Genomic DNA, 24,907 nt, shown 5'->3' on the forward strand with positions numbered 1-24,907 from the left:
AGATAATAAACTATGCTATGTCATAACCGAAGCAAACACCACGATTATGCCTCGTTTCGTTCAATGTTGCTAGGCAACGGACCACGCGCCTAATCGGCGGGAACGTGGTTCACTTGGCCGCAGTGTATTATAAACCTGCGAATTGTTTCACTGTTTATGTTCATGTAATAAAAGCGAGGGAAATGTGGAAGTGATGTGTGGCCACTGAATGAGAACTAAATAAAAGATTTCGGTAACTACACTGAGTGTAACATCTGCATAGTGACACTAAACAGCTGAACAACTTCACTTTCCCGTTTACCTCTGAGAAAAAAAAGCTGTATGTTGTTTGTTTATATGTAGAATGTTTATAAAAGTACAAGAAGTAGGCGCGCGCGCGCACAGACACACACACACACACCTCCCCTGAGCCCTCGGTCAACATCTAATGACCGTCGATATGCAAATGAGTCAAGACGTAGCCTAACGTGGTGTCGTGTCGGATTTCAGCGGTCAAAGAAAGTGGAAAGACTTTGAAACAGTTTCAGCGTTTTTTTCAGTTACAACAAGCACAGCGATGAGTCCACGTTGTTTCACTGGTTATGACATAGTGACACTAAACAGCTGAACAACTTCACTTTTCTGTTTACCTCTGAGAGAAAAAAAGCTGTATTTAGTTTGTTTATATTCAGAGTAACACCTTCCAACCACCTCTCATAGTCTATTGTTAGTTTTAATGATTTGGCTGAAACTAATTATCACTACATAAGTACCCCAACACCCCTGATCATGAGTTTCAGCTGAAACTAATTCTATACATGCAACAGAAAATGTAGATGCAGATTCCAAATGTATAAAGATACATGCTATATATATATATATTCCGCTTCAGCGTGTTTCTTAATCTTTCCCTATATATATATATATATATATATATACTTTTCAAATAAAATCGCTATTACTTGACCCTGAAATTTAGTTTAGCACACAAAAACTGAAAAGTCCTTTCTGGTAAATCAACTGCATATGTAGTTTATTCACAGCAATTCATTAATAAAATGAATATACATTGTACAGTAAAAGGTAAACACGAGAAAGATTACAAAATAAAAAAACAAAGAGTGTCTTCTTTACAAACAGCTTCTACTGTGCGTCGAGATGCTGAAATCCCTTGCATGTTGCCCCTCAATTTTGTGCTTCCATTTCAAGTGGAGAGATATTTGACCAACAGCTTAGAACAAAAGAACTGTAGGTGTGATCACAACCCCCTCCGAACGACTGTGCCATCAATCACTGACCACCTCAGAAGTTCCCTCCAATGTATGCTGATGTTTTGCAAGTATTTTTGCAAAACTATGGCACTCTTTTGAGGGGTGGTTGGAATGTGTTATTCATTCATTTATTCTATTCTGTAGGGCACTAACTACACAGACCAAACTGATACCTTATTTTATTCTTATACTCATCGCTGTGCTTGTTGTAACTGAAAAACGCCGCAACTGCTTCAGGGGAGGTGTGTGTGTGTGTGTGTGTGAGTGAGAGAGAGAGAGCGCGCGCGCGCGCTGCAGCCTGTGAATGAATACGCACAGCAGAGGGACAGAGACATGAGGGACATCTAATACCTTATTGTGTAGTGTCCCTTTTTCAGCGGATTTCTCTGCTACTGCAGATCAGTTTATCAACTTGTAATATATTAATTTTAGGAATATATTAACATGTGCAGACATTTAGTTGAGCGCTGCCCCTCTTGCCCCTGAATAGAGCCAGCCTCGATTACACACACATACACACACACATATATATAGCATGCATCGAATACACACATATATATATATATATATATATATATATATATATATAGCATGTATCTTTATACATTTGGAATCTGGATCTACATTTTCTGTTGCATGTATAGAATTAGTTTCAGCTGAAACTCATGATCAGGGGTGTTGGGGTACTTATGTAGTGATAATTAGTTTCAGCCAAATCATTAAAACTAACAATAGACTATGAGAGGTGGTTGGAAGGTGTTACTCTGAATATAAACAAACTAAATACAGCTTTTTTTTCTCAGAGGTAAACAGAAAAGTGAAGTTGTTCAGCTGTTTAGTGTCACTATGTCATAACCAGTGAAACAACGTGGACTCATCGCTGTGCTTGTTGTAACTGAAAAAAACGCTGCAACTGTTCAAAGTCTTTCCACTTTCTTTGACCGCTGAAATCCGACACGACACCACGTTAGGCTACGTCTTGACTCATTTGCATATCGACGGTCAATAGATGTTGACCGAGGGCTCAGGGGAGGTGTGTGTGTGTGTGTGTGCGCGCGCGCGCCTACTTCGTGTACTTTTATAAACATATAAACAAACAACATACAGCTTTTTTTTCTCAGAGGTAAACGGGAAAGTGAAGTTTAGCTGTTTAGTGTCACTATGCAGATGTTACACTCAGTGTAGTTACCGAAATCTTTGATTTAGTTCTCATTCAGTGGCCACACATCACCTTCACATTTCCCTCGCTTTTATTACATGAACATAAGCAGTGAAACAATTCGCAGGTTTATAATACACCGCGGCCAAGTGAACCGATTGGGCGCGTGGTCCGTTGCCTAGCAACACTGAACGAAACGAGACATATCCGTTGTGTTTGCTTCGGTTATGACATAGCATAGTTTATTATCTGCTGTAGTAAATCTGATTTATTCAAATTTAATATTGTTTTAGCGATAATTTCACGGAAGCGAGTTCTAAACTAAATCGCTGCTCCGAGACGTTCAGAAGCTTCAAATAGAATGAACAAACTAATAAATTTTCTCCATACGATATAAAATTAAGTAGAGCTTTCCTTTTTGTTATAGTACGAAGCCCCTAGATGGACAAAGGAGGAGAAAAAACGGCAGAAAAAAGTCAAAAACTTTGGGTTATAATTCCAAACATGACTTGTTTTTTCCCTCTGACTTGTTTTTCCCCTCTTCCTTTGTCCCCTTAGAGACTCTGTAGTAGGTTTTCTCAGTTGAATATGAAAAATATATACCGCTTATTATCAACGCGGGAATGAATGGCGCATTGTCCAAGTGCAAGTTGATCTTGGAGCTAAACTATTTGCTTTGGGTGAAAGCGCCATCTAGCGATCATTGTGTGTCAGCAGCAGCTTCCCATTCAAAACAATAGGCGGTCAAATGACCGCTGAACCGCGCTTTTAGTAGGTGACACTGGCGCGGCGCTTCTAGTGTTAAGATCATTAGGTGTATAATGTGATCTGTTTATCTCCCCTATTTGATCTGTTGAAGGATTGGCTGCCAGATAGATGTGGTCTGCGGTAGGTAAAATTTATTTTCTTGGCGCCCGCCACACAGGTATGTGCTGTATTTTTTTACTTTAATTTTAAATTTAAATTAATCTGAAATTTTAGGTAAATTGATCGGCTGGCAAGGGTGTTTCTCTCACTTGTCCTTGACTTTGCAGCCTCAGCACTGCTGTTTTGCTCCAGCGGATTGTTTTGTTTCAGTAGACTGTTTTGTTCCAGGTTAGAGTTTTATTGTTTTTCTCTTTGTTTTGTTTTACTTTAGTTTTTTGTCCTTGTGACAGTTATTTTTGTTTTTCTTTTTCTTTTTGTTTCTTTCTTTGCTTTGCCTTTTTCAGCAGCTCTTTTTTGCTTGTTCTGCTGCCTTGGGCTGGCGTGTTTTATATATTTTGTTTCTTTTGTGCTGCTTTGCTTGGTGTTGTCGGCCAGTGCTCTAATACAAACTTTTGCCGACTGATGTAGTTTATCTGTCCTCCAAGTTTGGAGGTTGCTTTGCAGCTACGTTTCCTTTTCCTTTAATTACTATTTTTGTAATTAATAATTGTTTTTGTTTATTTACTTGTTTTCTTTTTAGCAGCTGGTAATGGGGAGAAGGCAGGCTGGCTGCTTGCAGAGTGGCGTGCTTATGTTTACAAAGTGTGGAGTGGTACTACATTTTCACTAGTATGAGTGGTTTGATGCATGTGTGATCATTTATTACCGGGCAGGAGTGTAGTCCCGTACCTAGCCTGCCTCTCTATGGTTAAGATCCCAGCTCCAATTTCTTTTCTTTGTTTGTTTCTTTGCCTGGGATGTTTTAGTGATCTATTTTAAACCGTTATATTGATATTGTTTAATCTGGAAATTTTCTGTACAAATAAAAATATGTATTTACTTTTGCATCCATGCCCCTCTCTTACCAAGAGAATCAAACCTGTGATCGGACCTGTCTGACCCATCAAGGTGCCCGGCTTCTGGTTGGAGATCTCCTCACATGGATGCCCGTGTGTCTCTTTGGGATGCGTCTGGTGTCTGGGGATGATTCTCTCTACCTAGAAGATGGTTCTGGCCTTGACTGGTGTTGGCAACTGTTTCTCTGGGGACTTGACAGTTCGATAGTTCAGGACTGGAACTTCCTACAAGTCTACCTGAGTCTTCCATAACTACCTGGATTCCATATTAACATTAATTAACATCAGCTATTATAGCTGACCTGCCTGCCACCTAACACACTGTATAAATGCAGATCATTTACTGCTTTCTGTTTCACCCAAATAAGAATGGGTTCCCTGTTGAGTCTGGTTCCTCTCAAGGTTTTTTTCTATTACCATCTCAAGGAGTTTTTCCTTGCCACTGTCGCCCTCGGCTTGCTCACCTGGGACAAACTGACCATCTTGATTCATACACATTCACATTTCATACAAACTTAAATAATTCTTTTGATTGTGTAAAGCAATGACAATTGCTAAAAGCTCTATACAAATAAAATTGAATTGGAATTTAATTGAATTGAATTGTGTCTTAATCTTTTTCCGGGTAACCAATCCTGGGTGGCGTAATCGGTATTTCAGTCTTTTAAGGTTGGTTAAAGGGAATTTTATTTCCAGACACACCGCCACAATTGCAGAGAAAATACTTTTTGTCTCAGCCAGGAAAGTCTCAGCTAAGAGACCCTATTAAAACATGGGGCTAAAAACTGACAAAGATAAGTAAGTGTACAAATTCATCTATGTATTAAGTTCGGTACATCTCTGGGTGTTTTTAGGGTTCACGTATGGTGTAATTTGCAGTTGCTGGAGTCCAGGTGTAGAGTTGTTTACACAGATGCAGAGAAAGAACTGTGGCAGACTGCAATACTGGAACTGATGTCCGATGAGGAGGATGCCATGAAGGACATTTAGAGGGAGAAGACATTCAGCTAGAAGGACATTTATTTTGGACATCTAACAAGCACTGGTGCATGTTTGTTTTAGTGTTGCTTTTATTTTAACTGCACCTTCATAAATGCACATTTGTTAATTTTTTTAATATTTTATGTTTATTATTCTTTCCTATTCTTACTTTGATTTGTATATTTTTTTAGTGTTTTGTATGATTTTAATAACAAAGTTTTTTTTATCAATTCTATTGTTATTTTTTTTAAAGATGTGGGGGGTATATAGTATTGTGTGTGTGTGTGGGGGGGGGGGGGCGGTCACTAAGTCACTAAGTTATGAGGGCTTGGGTTGGGCTAAATAAAAAGTAGTGACTGGGTTATGTCCCAATAGATGTCAGGGTTTTGGGAGGGTTGATAAAAAAAAAACACATCAATGTTAAGATAAGAAACCAGTAGGGAAGAGCAGAGTTGGGCAAAGGTGTAAAATGCAAATGGGGCTTGAGGTGTGAATATCTCTTGACAAAATCCTTGAGTGGATTATTTGCCATGGCAACAAATGGCTGTACCATGAAAGGATTCCTCAGCAGGTTACATCCGAATTGGTATCAATCTGGAAGTATCCTAGTTAGGTGGAATTTGATGTATACGCTCAGTGGTACTTGTAAATACTCCCGAAATTCAGTGGTGTATAGAGGAGTTTTTTATGCAGTGAAAGTAAAGTAGGTCAGAGCAGTCTGAGCAGTTTGAACTGAACTGAAAGTAAAGCAATGGAGGAATACATTCAGAAGCCCTCCAACAGGGATACTTTCATCCCTCCAAGTGGACCGATGGATGTAGCCTATGGCGTTATATTCCTTCCACAATTCTGAGTGCGTGATTTGACATTTTGAGAGCAGACAAAGCACTCTATGTGCGTGCAATGTCTCCACTGCGTGCTCAAAAGCTCGATTTTAAGCGTGCAGTTTCTTACCTGCTCGCTTAACGTGTTCTCCGCGCACGCGCGACTTCTTGATTCTGTGCGCGCTCAACTCTGTCTGCACGCTCGCTCAACATTGTCCAGCGTTACAAAACTGTCACAAAACCAGCCAATTACAGACCTCCACACACTACTTCTGATTGGCTGTGTTTCCTCCAATCAAGTGGCACTACTATCGACCGCTTAATGGAAGCATTGTAAATAAAGCGACCGAGTTGTCCAATTTGAATTTTAGTCGATGTAGTCTAACAATAAGGTATATGGATAATTAGATAAGTAAATAAAAACACACAATGGACAAACGAAACTGGTATATACTAATACTTCATTATTTAATAATAAATACTATAATATTTGTTTATAATATAAATGAATACAACATCATTTACATTGCTTCCCTAATATAATTTCTTTTCATTTGTATATAATTATATATAATAATATAATAATAATAGTTTTGTAACACTGGACAATGTTGAGCAAGCGTACAGACAGAGTCGAGCGCGCACAGAAAAGACATGTTGCACGCACGTGCAGACAGAGTCAAGCGCGCACAGACTCGAGAAGTCGTGCGTGCGCGGAGAACATGTTGAGTGAGCAGGAGAGAAACTGCATGCGTAGAATCGAGCTGTTGAACGCGCAGTGGAGACATTGCACGCGCATAGAGTGCTTTGTCTGCTCTCAAAATGTCAAACCACGCACTCAGAATTGTGGCAGGAATATAACGCCATAGTAGCCCTGTTGTCTATTTGTGAACTTGAGAATTAAACAAAGTATTTGTGAATTACCGCTGACAGATACTCTAGTACCTGCAGAATTAAAACAGCTTTTAGAAGCAAAAATATTCACAAAGCTGGACTATAAGCTGTCCTCTGCTATAGCAGTATTTTAATGCCTCATAAATGATGTTCCATGAAAAATATTGGGCTAATTCATCTGTTTGTGACAAGTAAATGTTATGTGTATGGTGTGTGAGTCTGTGGTAATCTATGATGTGTGTGTGAGGGTGTAAGTGTGTATTTGTGTGATTTATGTGTGTGTTTTTTTTCAGCGTGCATGTGTGAGTGAGATGTGATTGTGTGAGTGTTAACATTTGTGATTTGTGTGTTTGTGTGTGATATATGATTGTGTGTATGTATGTGCGTATGTGTGTGATGTATGAGTGTGTGTGTGTATATGTCTGTGTGTGTGTGAGTGTTAACATTTGTGATGTGTATGTGTGAAGAATAGGCCGCAGATGCTGGAACAAAAAGCATTACACTATGTCACTGAAAGAGATGTCACTGAACTCATCACTCAATATAATATGACTTAATATAACGTCATTTAATATAATGCCACACAGAAAGATATTAACTATGTTTCTGCTAAGTTTAAGGCATTGTCACGGATGACCTGTTTGAGATATTTTAAGAATCCCACTACAATTTTGTCATACACACTCGCTCCGCGACCGGCACTAGGACCCGGCCAACACAGGAAGCATAAAAAGAGGCAAAATGGCGCATCACATTGCGCAGTCATTGAGTTGCCCATGTTAGTTCCGACGTGTTCCTGCTACGCTGGAAGGCCTTATCAAGCTGCCACTCCGGATTGACCAACGTCTGCTCTCTCGTTCCAAGCCAGCCCCCCGAACCCTGCCGCATGCCACACCACCACCTTCGTATGCCACATCACGATCCTCCTCCCTTTTCTCTCATGTTCCAGCACCCAAAGTTCGACCTGCTTTCGCCACCGCCGTCACTGGAACTATTGGCTCTTCACCACCCGCCGTGGTTGACACGGGAGCTGGGGAAGCCATGCAATTAGGGCGCGCCTCCACGATTCCTGGAAGGGGCTCTGTGCATATTGTGGGTCGTCCGCACACCATCGAACCGTCTGTCCTCTTCGCCCGGGAAACACGCAGACCCGGTGAGGAATGAGGGCAGCTCACCGGGTCATCTCTAACTCTCTCCAGTCACGACCAACACCTCCCGTCTCGCGGTTCAAGTATATCTCCAGTTTGGCCACAAACGAGTCAGAAGTACTGCGTTCATCGATTCCGGTGCCGCAGGCAACTTCATTGAATCTGCCTATGCCAAAAAATTGGGGATAAAACTCGAGGCGTTATCCCAGCCGGTTCAGATCACTTCTGTTGACGGTCAGCCCTTATCATCCAGCCTTATCACCACTTAGACTCAACCCATCACATTAGTCATCAACGCAAACCAAGAACAGATCCAACTTCATCTCACCACCATTTCATCACCACCCATCATCCTTGGACACCCCTGGTTGCTTCAACACGATAACCCTCATATCCTGGACCCAGAATAGAATTCTCCAGTGGGGGCCTACCTGCCCCGAACTCTGCTTACAAGCACCGGCTCTTCGACATTGACACCAACACAATTCCCACCATCTACCGGGACCTGGCTGAAGTGTTTTGCAAAAGCCATCTTCCGCCTCATCGCCGGGCTCCGTACCTCCTCGCAGCCATCTCTACTCCCTCTCTGCCACTGAGACGCAGACGATGGAGGAGTATGTGTCGAATGCTCTCCGCCAAGGTACTATTAGGCCCTCCCCATCACCCGCTGCTGCAGGGTTCTTCTTTGTGAAAAAGAAAGGAGGTGAACTTTGCCCATGTGTCGACTATCAGGGGCTAAATAACATCATCATTAAGAATCGACACCCGCTGCCTCTTACCAACTCTGCCCTGAACGCCCTCTCTGGTGCCACCATTTGCACAAAGTTGGACCTTCGGAGCACCTACAACTTGGTGCGCATCAGAGAGGACGATGAGTGGAAGACGGCATTCATCACACCCACTGGACACTACGAAAGTCTTATCTCATTTGGACTCTGCAATGCCCCCGCCGCCTTCCAACATTCTTCCTCATTTACTCACGTACAGTTGACAAACACATCCAACATGTCAAAGCGGTCATGCCCATCAACTGTACTGTAAGTTGGAGAAGTGTGCTTTTCACGAGCGCTCCACCACGTTCCTGGGTTTTGTCATCTCGCCCCAGGGTGTGGCCATGGACCCGCAGAAATTTGAAGTTGTGTGTCATTGGCCCCTACCCAAGACCCTTAAGCAACTTTAACGGTTTCTTGGGTTTGCAAACTTCTACCGTCACTTTATCCGGGACTACAGTACGGTTGCAGCACCCCTGACCGATCTGACCTGTCCATCATCTCGCCCTTTCAGCCTTAACTCCACCGCCATCTCTGCCTTCCAGAAACGTTGTCACTGCTTCACCACCGCTCCAATTCTTCTCCATCCAGATGCAAGCAAACCATTCGTTGTGGAGGTGGACGCCTCAGATGTGGGCGCTGGGGCTGTTTTCTTCCAGCAAGGTCCAGATCAGAAACTACATCTCTGTAGTTTCTTCTCCAAAAAATTTGACACCACTCAGCAGGGATACGGAGTAGGGGACCGTAAGCCATAAAGTGGGCTTTGGAGGAATGGCGTCACTGGCTCCAGGGCGTCAGGGAGCCATTCATCATCTGGACCGATCACCAAAACCTCATCACCATCCGCAACTTGAAACAACTCAACCCGAGGCAGGCGCAGTGGGCACTGTTTTTTTTTTAATTCTAATTTCCACCTGTCATACCGCCCGGGGTCTAAAAACACCAAGAACGACACCCTCTCCTGGCAACATGAGGAAGACGTCACCCGGATGGAACCCGCGCCTGTCCTCCCTCCATCAAAAATCATTGCACCTCTCCGTTGGGACTTGGAAACGAGGGTCCACCAGGCACAGACAACGGAGAACGAACCGGCAGGTGCGCCCCTGGACGTCTCTACATGCCTTAAACCATGAGAAGTGAAGTCATGCAGTGAGGCCGACGCTCTCTTCAATTCGTCCAGCGCACTTTCTGGTGGACCTCCATGGCCCGGGACATCAATGAGTTCGTCCAGGCATGCCCAGTGTGCGCCAGGGCAAAGGACACCAACCAGCCGACACCGGGGGAACTCCAGCCACTCCTTGTCCCTCGTCGGCCCTGGTCGCACATTGCCGTTGATTTCGTCACGGGCCTGCCGGACTAATGACCATCATCGATTGGTTCTCCAAAGCTGGGCACCTGGTAACCCTCACCGGACTCCCGTCAGCCAAAAAGACCGCGGAACTGATATTAGAGCACATAGTCCGCCTGCATGGGTTCCCTAAAGACATCGTCTTGGACAGGGGGCCCCAGTTCACTGCCGGGTTCTGGAAGGCCTTCTGCCGTCTGATCAATTCCACCTGTAGTCTATCTTCTGGGTACCACCCCCAGACCAACGGTCAGACGAAGCGGGCCAACCAACAACTGGAGCGCTATCTGAAATGCTTCGTCGCTGATCGCCAGTGCTCCTGGGCTCGCTACCTCCTATGGGCTGAGTTATCACACAATCTCCATGTCACCTCTGCCACCAATCTCAGTCTGCTTGAGGTATGCCACGGTTTTCAGCCTTCGATGTTCGAACACCAAGAACCAGAGGTTGACGTACCGTCGGCCCAACAGTTGGTCCGCAGGTGACAGCGGCTCTGGAACCAAGCCAACCAAGCCATCCTCTAAGCCAACACCCGTTACGCCACTGAACATCGCTGTCGACACCCTCCGGGATGGTTGTACAACGTAGGTGACAAGGTGTGGCTATCAACAAAAAAAATCTTTACCTCCATACCGAATCAAAGAAACTATCATCCAAGTTCATCGGCCCATCTCGCATTCACCTCAAAATCAACCCTGTCACCTACCGGCTCCAGCTGCCTGCAGCGCTTTCACACATCACAACTCAAACCCTTTACTACATTATCCATGGTAAACCCCCCACCCACCCTGCTTCTCCTACCCAGATCATTGACGGTGGCCCTGCTTACACTGTGCGCCGGATCCTGGATTTGCATCCTCGGGCGATCCTGGATTTCGGCCCGGTTTATCCTCGACCCCGAGTTCATCAAGGACTACCGTCGTCGGGTATCAGGTATCCTCCACCCCAGGATACAACATCCTCCACATACAAATTTTGCATCCTCAATGTAGGGTTGAGTGCGTTAATGTGTGTGTGTGTGACATGTGAGGGTTAGTGTGTGTGAAAGAGAGAGACAGAGGTGTGTGTTTGTGTGTGTATGACGAGTAAATGTCACACAAGTTTGTGTGCGTGTATTATGTGTGTCTGTGTGTTAACATTTGTGATGTGTGTTAGTATGTGTGTGATGCATGTGTGAGACGTGACTTGTTAGTATGTGTGTGTGTGTATGTGTATATGTTTGTGATGTATTTGTTGAGAAAGAGATGTGAATGTGTGTTAACATTTGTGATATACAAGTGTTTGTGTGTGTGTGAGTGTGCATGTGTGTGTCTGTGTAAGTGTGAGAGTGTTAACATTTGTAATATGTGTGTGTGTATGTGTGTTAACATTTGTAATGTGTATGTGTGTAGAATAACCCGCAGATGCTGAAAAAAAAGGATCACACTATGATGTTAGTCAATGTGATGTCACTGAACATGTCACTGAATATAATGTCAATCAATATAAGACCACACAGAAAATGATTAATCACTTTTCAGCATAAGTTTAAGGCATCAAAAAGATATAAAAAAAAAACCCTTTACAATTATGCATCCTCAGTGTCTTTAGATCACATCAGCCCGGTTTGGTGGCGATCGTAAAAATTCCCTAGGAGGAGTATATAAAAAATTATCGGATGCATTTTTGTGAACGACCCAAAATAACTGACTTCCTGTCAAGTTGAGCCCATGACATGCGGTGCAAAAGTTGTTCAGCTCAATGAGCTCTAAATGTGTACAAAATTTTGTGTGCATACATGAAAATGTGTATGAGCTATTCAGCAAAATATCTTGTGAGGGCCACTGAGAGTCCCGCGCTACGCCCTTGGCCCAGACTCTCAGGCATCCTAATGGCAGCAGATTCCAACCTAAAACTCCAAATTTTTATGAGTTTTTGAGCATGTTAAGACCCCCAAAAAGCTTAAATGTGTGAGGAAAAAATCCTTAGGAAGACAGGAGGGTCCTGGGCACCCTATAGTGCTTGGGCCCTGATAAACATAATTTTAAAGAAAACTTTATTAGGTTGCTGAACCAAACAAAAAGGGGTTTGGGGCAATGGTTATCATTGTCCATGTCTCTGGTGGGCTACATTAATGCCATTCAAATGAGTATTCTTTACATATATAGTACTCTAAATGTTTTATATCTTTTTCAGTCTGTACCTGTTTTTATTTTCAAATCGTACAAATGCATCAGATTCAATTATATGATCTTACCTTTGGTAAGGTAAGCATGCTCGATTGAAGTCCCTACTTCTAAAGATCTAAAAGAGATAGTGGCGTGGCTTTACCAATTTTCCTTTTTTTACCACTGGGCAGCAAACGTTTGATGTGTCATCTTTCGGGCATATTTTCCTAACCAACCTAATTGACCTGCCTGGGTGGAAATAGAGATAACTCCCAATCCCCTCAATTAACTCAATCAATAATTATGTTATTAGGCATACCCTTATAGTAAACATATACTGAGAGTATGGGCTCAGTTCAGAAAGTACAGCGTTTTTCTGGGCTTTCTTTATACAGTCCTATCGTCTCCAATCATCTCCTCCTTCTTTACATGATTTGGTGTTTCAGGAATGGTACAGTACGGGCATTAAGCTTTGCAAGGATCTGTTTGTTCATAGATTTGCATCATTTGAACAGCTTTCTGGAATGTTTAACCTATCCAAATCTCACTTTTTCAGATATTTGCCGGTAAGACACTTCATTAGCTCTTCAATACCAAATTTCCCTGATGTAAATATTATAGATAATCTCATCTGTTTGTCCCCGGGGCATAAAGTCCTAATATCCACTATTTATGGTGGATTAATGGGTTTGAGTTACACTAAAGTCACTTAAGTCAAATTAAAACTGCTTGGGAAAAAGACCTAAATTTGACACTGTCAAATGATACATGGAATTCAATACACAAGCTTGCCAATTCAACCTCCTCACGCTCGCGCCACTCTTTATTACAGTTTAAGGTTATACACAAGGCTCATTTCTCCAAATTTAAGCTTTCTCATTTTTTATCAGATGCCGATCCTTACTGTGATAAATGTAATAGCGGAGAGGCGTCTCTTATTCATGTGTACTGGACATGCCCTAATTTTGAAAAACTCTGGAAGGATGTCTTTCGACTCTTGTCGTACATATTAAAATGCAACCTTGAACCAGATCTTATATCTTATAATAAATAAGCCTGTAACTCCAGCTAAACAGCATTTATTGTATTTTGCAACAATCCTGGCCAGACGTCCTCTTTTATTCAAGTTGAAGGATACCACGTAACCCATTCACGCCCAGTGGCTCAGAGATATTATGTCCTGTTTGTCCCTGGAGAAGATACATTACTCAATCTGTGATTCAGGCTTGATATTTTAACAGGTTTGAGGGACCTTCCTTCGCTTTTTTCATATACATTTATATTTTAATCCCTTAGATATTTAATTGTTTGTTTTTTTTTCTTTCTCTTTCCCTAATTTTTTGTTCTCTTTTTCCTTTTTTTGTACACAAAACCCAGACTGGTTTTGTTTCTTTTCTTTCCTTGTTTAAATGTGCCAGATGTCTAGCCTTTCTTAGACATGTAAAGCTGGCTTGGAGACTCAACAGTCCTTTGCATGTCATCCAACAAGATCTACGTACACCAGTATTAGAAACAAAGAAAAAAAACCTTCTAATGATGGGGGGGGGGGGTGGGAGGGGTGGAAGGTGAGAGGTTTATAAAGTGTCGTTCGAAACACCACATGTTTACTCTGTCATATCCCTGTTTAATATAAATAAAAATATTGTTGAATGGAAAATCATTAGAAGTTTTTTTTTCTTTGTTTCTAATACTGGTGTACGTAGATCTCGTGGGATGACATGCCTATTGGCATTGAGCGGCGTCAGGAAATTGTTCGCACCCAAGTGATTGAGTCACTCTATGTGGCTTGATAAAAGTGTGTTTCAGTAGCATGCGGTGACGCTCTTTTTGCATGTGCACCTGTTTTTTGGGCAGTAATATTGGTTTCTCTCTCCCTTTGCTTTTTGTTCTGGTGAGTTGCATGATTTCTTCGTATAGCTGCATGCCACTGTCCAAATAATGGTTTGTCATTAATGAAGTGTGTGCGTGGATGGCGAGTGCCGGTACCATATAGCTCATTATAGCAAACTATACTGAGGACTCGACATGGAATGCCACCTGGTCTTGCTGCTTTTCTGGTGTTCACCCTCCTGAGGACTCTCCTGACATCATGCTCTGAGATGCATGTGTTTCTGGTGTTGGCATTGTCTTCCTGTCTGCAGCCGTTAGCACTGCTTGCATTAGCTTTGTTAGCGCTATTAGCATTGTTAGCTGCAGCCTCGAAGTGAGTGTAGAATATAGACAGAATCTGCTTCCGTACCTGCTGAAGAAAAAGAGAGAAAACAACAGAAGACACAACAGCAGAGAAATTGCAGCCACAACCAACATCTGTATGATTCGCAGTAAATCATAAATCCTAAAACCTGTTGAGCAGCACACATAATAAAATATTTTTAAATAAACATTTTGTTTTGAAGCAACAGCAAAGACAGTGTGTGTGTGAGCACCTGTTTGTACACCAGTGTGATTAAACAGCCTGCCCTCTGGACGCCATTCAGTGTGCCCACCCCCAAGGCCCTATATGTATGTGTAACATGACAGTAAGTGATGAGAGTGTCTAAGATGTGATATAAAATTGAGATGCAGGTGTTCACAAGGAGACAGGGGAGGAAAACCTTCCCTGCATCCCAGCAACACCCCCGCACCCCAAAGCACTACCTGTATGGTGTTGTGATGGAGCGGGAGGAGGGAAGCATTGGGGATGGGGAGGAAATAATCAGAGGGGGCAAGTACCCCCCCTTTGGAACCAGCTCCCCTACTGACCCCCATAGGCACCCCCGTTGGCCAAAAATCTGCCCAGGGCCGAGGGCCCAGGCCCATCTAAACCAGGGCCCATGGTAGCGGCCCCACCGGCCAGCGCAGAGCCCGGGGCAGCCCACCAGGCCCCACAACAGAGAAAAAAAAAAAAAAAAAAAACTACTCCCACCCCCACATTCAGTCGACTCCCAGACTACATGGAACAATAGACACCCAAGTTAGGCCTGTCCTCCTCCTGTAATGGACCCCCCCTGCAAAGTGGATACTCGCAGATGGTAGAAATATACCCACCAGCTGAAGAGGCCCCCAGCTCCACCGAAGGTCCCCGCCCAGGGCCGGGCACCAGGGCAAGCACCATCCCACATCCCGGCAGCACACCAGCCAGGACCCACGCCCCCCAGGCCCAGCCGGAACCCCAGCCCAGAGGCAGAGCTCCCCCAGGACCCCAAACCACCCCCCCGGACCTATCTCGGAGCGGTACGGCCGCCAGGCCGGCAACCTACGTCCGCCGACATGGGCCTCCCCAGCAGCGCCGCGTGCGGCCGCCAAAAAAAAAAAAACACCGCCCAGGAGCCATCCGCGCCCCATCCAGGCCAGGACCGCAGCCCCAGAGCTGGACCCCCCAAGAAACCCACCCGCCGAGAACACCTAGACGCCCCAGGCCAGCATGCCCCCCGCTGCATCAGCAACCAGGACCAAAACCAGACAGAACTGCAGCCCCCACCCGCACTAGGTAATGGAGCCGATCAAAGGAGCCCAGAGAGATTGATCTAATGTGGCAGCAGACGCCGTGTCAAGATTAATATAGTCTAATAAACGATCTCTAATAATTATAATTATCCCTTTGTGAAGTTTTTTACTGTATATTTGTAAATGTTAAACAAAAGAAAAAATATAGATCCCATGTGTGAAACATTGCCAAAAATGTCATGAAATAAGGATTGCTGTGTATGTAACATAGCCCGTTGTTGTCACGGTTAGCCACCAGAGGGCGCCATACTTCCGGACTCCATTATGTGTTCTTTTGTGTTTTCTTTGTTTTCCTGGAACTTCATTTCCCAGAGTGCACCTCGATCAGGTGATGGGAGCACACCTGACCGAGGTTAGCTAAATCAGTTTGGTTATAAATAGTCTTTAGTTCCGTGGCTCATTGTCGGGCATACTGTTGACTTTCTGTTTATGTTAAAGGGGTGTGAAGATTTCCATGTTCTTGGTGTCATGCCATTTCCCTAGCTCCTGGTTGGTTCTGTTCCTAGTTTAATTCTGTGTAGGTTCTGTTATGTTTAGTTTAGCCTGTTGTGTGTTAGTCCACGTCTAGCCTGTCGTGTGTTAGTCTCCCTCTGTTGAGTTGGTTTCCTTATTAAAAGACTTTATGTTCATCCCTCTGCATACATCTCTCATTACCCAAAGCCCACACTAGCACCCCGTTACAGTTGTTAATGCTGTCAAAGACTTGTCAACAATTTTTACACAATGAGAAAGATTGATCTTATTAATTATTTTTAAAAAAATGTATTTAATCATGTAATACATAAATATTATACGACATTAAATGCAAATAGCAATTCAATAAATTCCTTTAAATATTTAGGGAACAATTTAAACATCCAATTGTTTAATGACATTATTATTATTATTATTATTATTATTATTATTATGTTATTATTACTTTTAATTATTAACTAATGACATTTCTTTATTCATTACTAGCCTAGGTGCCCATCCTTGACAGTTTAAAAGTAGGAAGAAATAGTTAAAAGGCTAAAGATAAAAATAAGTTGATCAGCTTTAATGTAATCAGTAATATAATAATTTATGGTTGAAGTCCATGTACATGTCTGACTGTCTTTCTGTATGGCACAACTCTCTCCCTACAGAAATTTATTCATACAAATTAAAATAATTTTGTAAGGTTGAGTATCTTACTCCATGTTTACGCTATGGTATACGTCTTTTAGCGTCAGCGAAGTACACTGTCAAACGGAGAGTGAATCATGGATGAGATAAAAAAGTAGATTAAATAAAAAATATTATTTTAATATTAAGAAAGTTTGTTCATAACAAACAAACCAGTTCATTTTCACACCATTTATGCCCAGCGGTCACAATTTGAAGCATGCACAAGTACATTGTAAAAACTTGCAGTTTATAATCTAACTTGCTCATAATATCACTTCTGCTCAACATTTTGATTTCATCCATGGCCCATGTAAACTTTAGGCAAATCCTAAAAGACTGGCAAAGTTTCATTAAATTCTGTTCAGCCAGCTTTGTGTGATGCTGTAACAAAAATCTGGGTGGGAAAAACAGTACATACATACAGTACTTACAGACAGAAAAGTCTGAGACAGGTTTTGGGTCCTCCAATGTACTGTAGAAAACATAAAGATATCATTGAAAGAGTGAGTTCTGATCAATGTATAGACAAACCCTTTCCTTCATTTATATAGATTATCATATTTACTTTCCCACTCACCGTTAGCGAAATAGGCTACAGCAACCCTGATCAGGATTAAATGAGGGAATCACAGTCTCTTATGTTATACATATGTTGTACATCTGTTAGTGTACTGTGTATGTTCCTGTCAGATATATGCTCTTGAACACATTTAAGAATTGCAGATGTTTTATTAGTGTCCTTAAAAGATTTGAACACCCCTGGTTTAGAGGGAACGTTGTCCTGAATACTCAACATTGCAGTTTTACAATTATTTAGAAAGCATACTCATTAAGGCTGTATTACATGATTCCTACATTTAGAGGTTTTAAATAGAATATCTTTCCCATTTGATAAAAGTTACAGTTTGCCGTCTGACACGCCTGACAGTTAAGTCGATTGATAGAGACAAACAAATGTTTTCTAACCATAGTGAATTTCTTAATGACTCAGCATTTATCAATGCTATGCGTTAGCTCTAAGTCTGACTAGACCAAGTATGCAGCAGCAGAATGCTGTGCTGTAGCAATGAAAAAATATCAGATTTCAATCTTCACAGATATGCATGCACCCAGAGTACTGTCAGTTACTGTCACTGTTTTTTTTTTTGTTGTTTTTTTTGTGTCGTGCTGTTTTGTCTTGTCATTTGTGTTTTGTTCTGGAAGCTCTGTCACTAAAACAAATTCCTTGTACGTGCAAGCGTACTTGGCAATAAAACTCTTTCTGATTCAGATTTTTACAAAAGTAATAAGACATCTAAAATTTACCCAAACTAAATACCTATGAAGTTACCTTATACATTAAATTTTTTTTTAATCTACTTTACACCCATCCCATACAACTGGAACTGGAACAGGAGTAAACACAACAGATGCAAGAAAAAAGGTGTTGCCAATTTGGGGACCACATCCTCTTAAAGGATGCTGTCTACGTGATCTTCATAGGCTTGTGGCCTTTGCTAACTGTGTAGACCATGAAGGCTGAATTTAAATGATCGATTTAAGATGCATACAGAATATTTTTTTAAGTGCATCACTAGCTGTTTTACTGTTACTGAACGTCAATGTGGCCTAAAATAAAGACATAGTTTTAATTTTTAAGACAAAAAAACACAAAAAACATAATCACTGCTTTTTTTGTATTTTTTTTTTCTTAAAAATGAAGACTATGTTTGCATAAAAAAACATAATCACTGCTTTAATGCAACCACGGGGGCAATCCAGTGTCTTCTTGTGCCTGTCCCAAGTCTGGATAAATGCAGAGGGTTGTGTCAGGAAGGGCATCCGACATAAAAACATTTGCCAAATCAATGATGCGAATAACAAATATACCATATATATAAATATACCATATACCTTAACATTTCCATACCGTATCGGTCGCAGCCTGGGAAATTGGGCTACTGTTGGTCGAAAAAGGAGAGGAGGAAGGCGTGTTCGAAAGCAGAGAGAGAAAAGGAAAGGCAAGAGTTTAGGAGTGATAGTAGGGACTTTAAATGTTGGGACTATGACAGGGAAGGCAAGAGAGTTGGTTGATATGATGCAGAGAAGAAAGGTGGAAAAACTGTGCATCCAGGAGACCAGGTGGAAAGAAACCAGGTGAAGAGGTGACTATTGTGGAGCAGGAAGTAGCAAATATTGGTAAAAGTGAGGTGAGAAGGGCGTTGATGAGAATGAAGAGTGGAAAGGCTGTTGGTCCTGATGACATACCTGTGGAGGTATGGAAGTGCTTAGGAGAGGTGGCAGTAGAGTTTCTAACCAGTTTGTTTAACAAGATCTTGGAGAGTGAAAGGATTCCAGAAGAATGGAGGAGAAGTGTAAGAGAGATGTGCAGAGCTGTGGCAATGACAAAGGCATAAAGCTAATGAGCCATACAATGAAGCTGTGGGAAAGAGTAGTGGAAGCTAGGTTAAGGTCAGAGGTGAGCATTTGTAGGCACGAATATGGTTTTATGCCCAGAAAGAGTACATCAGATGCAGTATTTGCTTTGAGGACGCTGGTGGAGAAGTACAGAGAAGGTAATAAAGGGTTGCATTGTGTCTTTGTAGATTTAAAGGCGTACGACAGGGTGCCGAGAGAGGAGCTGTGGTGTTGTATGAGGAAGTCTGGAGTGGAGCATCGTCATGTTCTAAATCATATGCACTAACACACCTGACAGAAAAATGTCAAGCTCACAGCATGTTAAAAATGCGAGCATGTTACATCTGCACTGCAAGAGATTCACACTAGTGCTTTGCATAAGTATTTTCCTTCCTTAATATTTGCCAATATTTTGTTGTGTTTAAAGCTGTAACTGAATTTAATTTGACTATAAAGGAGTGTATTAGTCAGTAAAGAAATCACTGTATGAATACAAAAAAAGTCTATTAATCAGTTATTTTATAAGATAAATGTAATTGAGGTATAAAAAAAGTAGTCAAATTGTTTTTTATGGTATGAATGTAAACTTTTAAACTGCTTTTACTTTGGACCTGTATGCAAATATCAAGAAAGCAAGTTAGTGCAGTGCATGTAGTAATAACGACGTTGTCAAAGCAAGATGTTGAAGCAAGATCATGTGACTCTGTTCACAGTGAGATGCTTTATAATGAGGTCTTACTTGCAGATGTAATACTCCATAGCTGCCTCTTAGTGCCTGACAATTCATCCAAATTGAGAGTGGCAAGGGTTTATAAAACTGTAAGTATATAAATTTAATGCTTCATATTTTACTTTAAACAATGTTCTTAGGCATATTGCTGTATTGCTTAAACTAAGTATGGGTAAGTAGACAATAAATATATTTATCAGTAGTTTTAAGTAGTATAAAATCTGAAATCAATTTTTTTATTATTATTTTATACTATTAATATGCATAGATTTTAATGAAACTACATTTTAATGTATCAATAACTAATTTGTATGTACATCCTTATTAGTAATTATGGATTATGGAGATTTAACAACATTGGATCCCTTGTTTTCAGTCTATGTAAGTATTTCTTTTAATCACAGTTATAGTTTTTTACTGTTTTGAATTTTATGCCATAATACGGATTTATGCCATAATACGGATATCAGCATATGTATTGTGAAGGTTAACAAACAAATATTACTGAATAACGAGTTTGTTTAGTATTAAGATATGGTGGTTAAGGCAAAGGACTTTTCCTATTGCTGGTTTTGTTTTCTTTTGTTTGTGTTCTTGTGTCTTTGTAAATACATATAGGCTTGTGTAATTATGTTTTGTTTTTTATAAATACATTTCTGACTGGGAGATCAAGTTACAACATTGTAACTATCATGAAAACATAGTTCTTTTTTCTGTTAAACAGATCTTTATCTTAAGTTAGTATCTGTGTCAGTGCATGGAGTCACAATTCTTTAAGTGTATAAGCTGCTGGTTATGTCACTCTCCGGGGTCGTCTCAGAAAGAGGATGTGGTGCTCTAGTGTGGTTTTGCCGCTTATGACATACAGCACCTGCAGCTGTGTTGAGCTCTTAAGAATGTTTTGGAAAGTTAGAGTTCAGAGCTGCCTGGGTTTAATGCAAAACAACTCTTAGGGAGAGGTGTCTCTTATTCTAATGCAGTGTGAGACAGTTGTTAGATACAAAACCCCAAAAGACAGAAAACAGAATGTTTGGAACATGAAAGGTAGCATGTGAAACTTTAAATGTGTGAGACAGCAGAAAGAAAAATAAGGTGGTGCAGAAGTGCTTCCAACTCCAAATTATTATGAAAATTATTTATTAGGCATCATCTACATTAGTTCACCAAACATTACTTACAGTAGTGCCATTACTTCAAAATACAAAAGATGATTAATAGTCTTTCTTATGCTGTTTTTTATTTAGCTCTGCCTGATTATAAAGAGTTTTGTTTTGCAGTAATATGTCATCTATTTATTTTCAGGAAAATAATGTTACAACAGACAGTGAGGAAGACTATTTACCACCAGACAGTGGTATTTGTGAAAAAAGTTGGGTTCGAGAGTTCCGTGGCTCATATGAACCCCCTCTTTACTGGATCATCTTTGCAGTGGGAGCTGTAGGCAACTTACTTGTTGTGTGGATCTACACTACTGTACGAAACCGACTTAAAACCATGACTGATGTCTATTTGCTTAACCTGTCAATAGCTGATCTGCTCTTCCTGGGTACACTCCCATTCTGGGCCACTGATGCCACCCAGGGCTGGGTGTTTAGTAACAGTGTCTGCAAGGGAGTCCGTGCTGTCTACAAGATCAATTTCTTTGCTAGCATGCTGTTGCTTACTTGCATTGGCATAGACCGTTATATAGCAATTGTCCACGTAACTCAGGCACACAACTTTAAAAACAGAAGGATGTTCTACAGCAAACTGGCCTGCCTGTTTGTGTGGCTGTTCTCCTGTCTTTTGTCTCTCCCCGAGTTTATTTTCGCTAAGGTGACAACAAAACAGGAAAAGGAATCCTTCTGCAGTCTGGTTTATCCCTCTGAGGACAGAAACCTTACCAAAGTCTTAGTGTTGTCTCTGCAGATCTCAGTAGGATTTTGCCTACCTCTATTGGTCATAGTGGCATGCTATTCTGTGATCATCCGAACCTTGATACAAGCTCGCACCTTTGAAAAACACAAAGCACTAAAGGTCATCTTTGTTGTGGTGGCAGCATTTGTCCTCTCTCAGTTGCCGTACAATGGGCATTTGGTTGTAGAGGCAACACAAGCTTATAATGTCACAATGACAGAGTGTGATGTTGTAAAGACCTTCGATGTGGCTGGGCAGGTTGTGAAGAGTCTGGCTTACACACATTGTTGCCTGAATCCCATTGTGTATGCTTTCATCGGGGTGCGCTTTCGGAAGGATCTGCTTCATCTGTGCCAGTGCTTGACCTCAGGGCATGTAGGCATCAACAAAGTGCAGTCAGTTCCCAAGAGGCCATCTGTCATGTCTGACACAGACACCACTCCAGCACTGTCTTTGTAGTCTTTTATTAACGAGTTACCTTTTTCCATTTAATTTCAATTAAAAGCTTATCAATTGTACACAATGTAAAAATGTATTCTGTAGCATTTTCCTTTCAGTCTCACTACTCAGATGTCACTGTTCTTTAAATAACATGTTAGCATCCTTAAATAAAAATAAAAAAAGTCCCGCAAGAAATGGCCTTTTCATTTACAACCTTGGCTATTGTCACTGCTTGTTTAATACTACACATTACACTACTACTTCATGTGTACTGTCCACTGATATGGAGCTTCTGAAATCAATTAGTGGCTCTTGGCATGATGAGCAATGTAACCAATACACTTAATTATTTGCTCAATTTGCTTTGGTACAGGAAGAATTTAAGCTTTATGAAAATATAAAAATCCAGTTCCTTTTCTTAGTAATTGTAGTTATGCTGCACATAACTTTCTTTTGTTTTGATTATTGCATTTAAAGTTGTCCTATACATAATAATGTATATTTTGTAAATACACTTTTATAAATGCTTATAATGTTTTGTATTTATACCATCGAATAAAGCATATTTCAAAAAGTCAGTTAATTCTGACCAAGGGAATCGTACTCTTTTATGGTGTTTTTTTGTATAGCTTGTTATCAGTTGTTTCACTGTTAATGTTTGGCGAAAGGTATATTCTGCTGCTTAAAATAAATGCAACATACCCTGTCTATCATGTGTAGTCTAGTCATAAGTAAGCATGTCAACAGATATCTGTCTTACCATGCCATACATTTTATCAATAGGCCAACAAATAGACTGAATTAAAAAAAATTGGTAGCGCTATAATATATAAATAGCTTTATACACTATGTAGATACTAAAGCCTTTAAATGTCCAAAAAAGGGACAGGTTGGACAGAGAGTAAACTGTCTCAAAATTAACAAACCACCAAAGCTATAGTATATGCTCATCTTAATGTTGAGAATCATTTTATAGCTTAGTTAGCATTATTTGAACTAAATTTAAACATTTAGTTCCAATAATGCTACCATACAAAGGATATATTAAAGCATATTAATATTATATTTCATGTCTATGCTGCCTTTTTTTACATGCCCAGTTAGTCACAGAAAAAGAATTCAGATTGATTTCACCTCTAACATACAAAAGCCACATGCTGTTTTTAACCCTGTTAACGTATTTTTTGTGGTTAGAGAGAAGCTTGTGAATGTGGTTTCTCTTCCACGCTGACATTGAGTTGACTGCCTGTCAGCTGAGTAAAACATTTACTTTCAAATGTAAGATTTGTGGTGGCACATTGGTGCAGCAAGCATTTGTGGCCATAACTTACAGTAATGTAAACCAACTGTGCCGTTAATTTGTTCAGTATGCTGTGGTTGATACTGTAGGAATTTGGCAACAAATTAATATTTAAGAAAGATTTGGTGAGCAGCTTTATATGAGGCCTGTTATAAGGTTAAAATAAATAGGTAATTAAAATAATTACCAAATTAACAAGGAAAAGTTTAAGTAAAAAGATTTCTTTAATATCTAAAAATACATATCTTATATTATTAGCTGAGGACATTGCGTAATTATAAGTGTAAATATAATTACCTTCACTTTTTAACTATTGTAATATTGTTCATCAGATCTGTAATATTGTTCATCAGAGTCCATGCTACAAACACACATGTGGCGACATCTGCATACACTGATACACACAGCTAAACACAAATGACTGCAATTTATAATACACAAGAGTGCTAACCTTAAAAGTGTGTAAATAAACAAACAAAATGGTTTTAGTTTGGTCATTATTTGAGTAAATAGAGTAAATAGTGTTATTATGTAGCAGAAATCTAAAACTGCACAGTAAGGTAGATGGAAAGTCACTGGCTTTAGATATTAGATAATTTATATTAGCAGAGACTGCAGAAGCTCACCACAAACCTGCAAACTGAATTACTGGCTGACTACTGGTGTCAGGCAGCTAAATGTTTAGAGTACGTATTGAGTTATGTTCAAGATAATATAGGTTTAATTAAAAGGAAAATAATTAAAGAGAAAAAATACTAACCTGTATAATGCACTTTAAAACAAATCACCTTAAATAGTAAAAGAGTAATGCGGTCAAACTAAATTGGTAGTATTTTAAACAATATGGAATGAGAGCATCCTGAACTAAAGCTCTTTGTGCTGCTAGAGCAACATATATATTCATAAATAAAAAAAAATAATCCTAAATTCTTATTTAAACTGTAGCAAACATGCCGACCAATATAATGGAGAAGAAAATGACAATTTTATAATTCTTGTGAGTAAGAAACTTGCATCGAGCTAAAAAAAAAAAAAATCAGACTGTTGATTATATTTTATTCTCCTTCATGAGACTGAAATAATTTCATGTATCTCTTCAGCTAACCTGTGTAGTAGATTGTATATCTTTAAGTTTATTCAAACAGGTGTTACCAAAAAATAACTGAAACTATTTGAAAAATACTTAATTCTTTACTCAGCAAAGGCTTATGTATATATCCTATCTTT

General features: G+C 40.5%; 1 protein-coding gene across 1 annotated transcript; it reads left to right on the forward strand.

Moving 5' to 3' along the window:
- Positions 1-3,467: 3,467 nt before the first annotated feature.
- Positions 3,468-22,927, forward strand: ccr9b (chemokine (C-C motif) receptor 9b). Its single transcript, XM_053487922.1, has 4 exons — positions 3,468-3,504; positions 20,027-20,132; positions 20,372-20,424; positions 21,346-22,927. Exons 3-4 carry the CDS (start codon positions 20,377-20,379, stop codon positions 22,396-22,398), a joined length of 1,101 nt encoding a protein of 366 aa, XP_053343897.1. The 5' UTR covers positions 3,468-3,504; positions 20,027-20,132; positions 20,372-20,376; the 3' UTR covers positions 22,399-22,927.
- The last annotated feature ends 1,980 nt before the right edge of the window (positions 22,928-24,907 follow it).

Source organism: Clarias gariepinus, chromosome 26 (assembly GCF_024256425.1).
Source record: "Clarias gariepinus isolate MV-2021 ecotype Netherlands chromosome 26, CGAR_prim_01v2, whole genome shotgun sequence".
NCBI classification, from domain to species: domain Eukaryota; kingdom Metazoa; phylum Chordata; class Actinopteri; order Siluriformes; family Clariidae; genus Clarias; species Clarias gariepinus.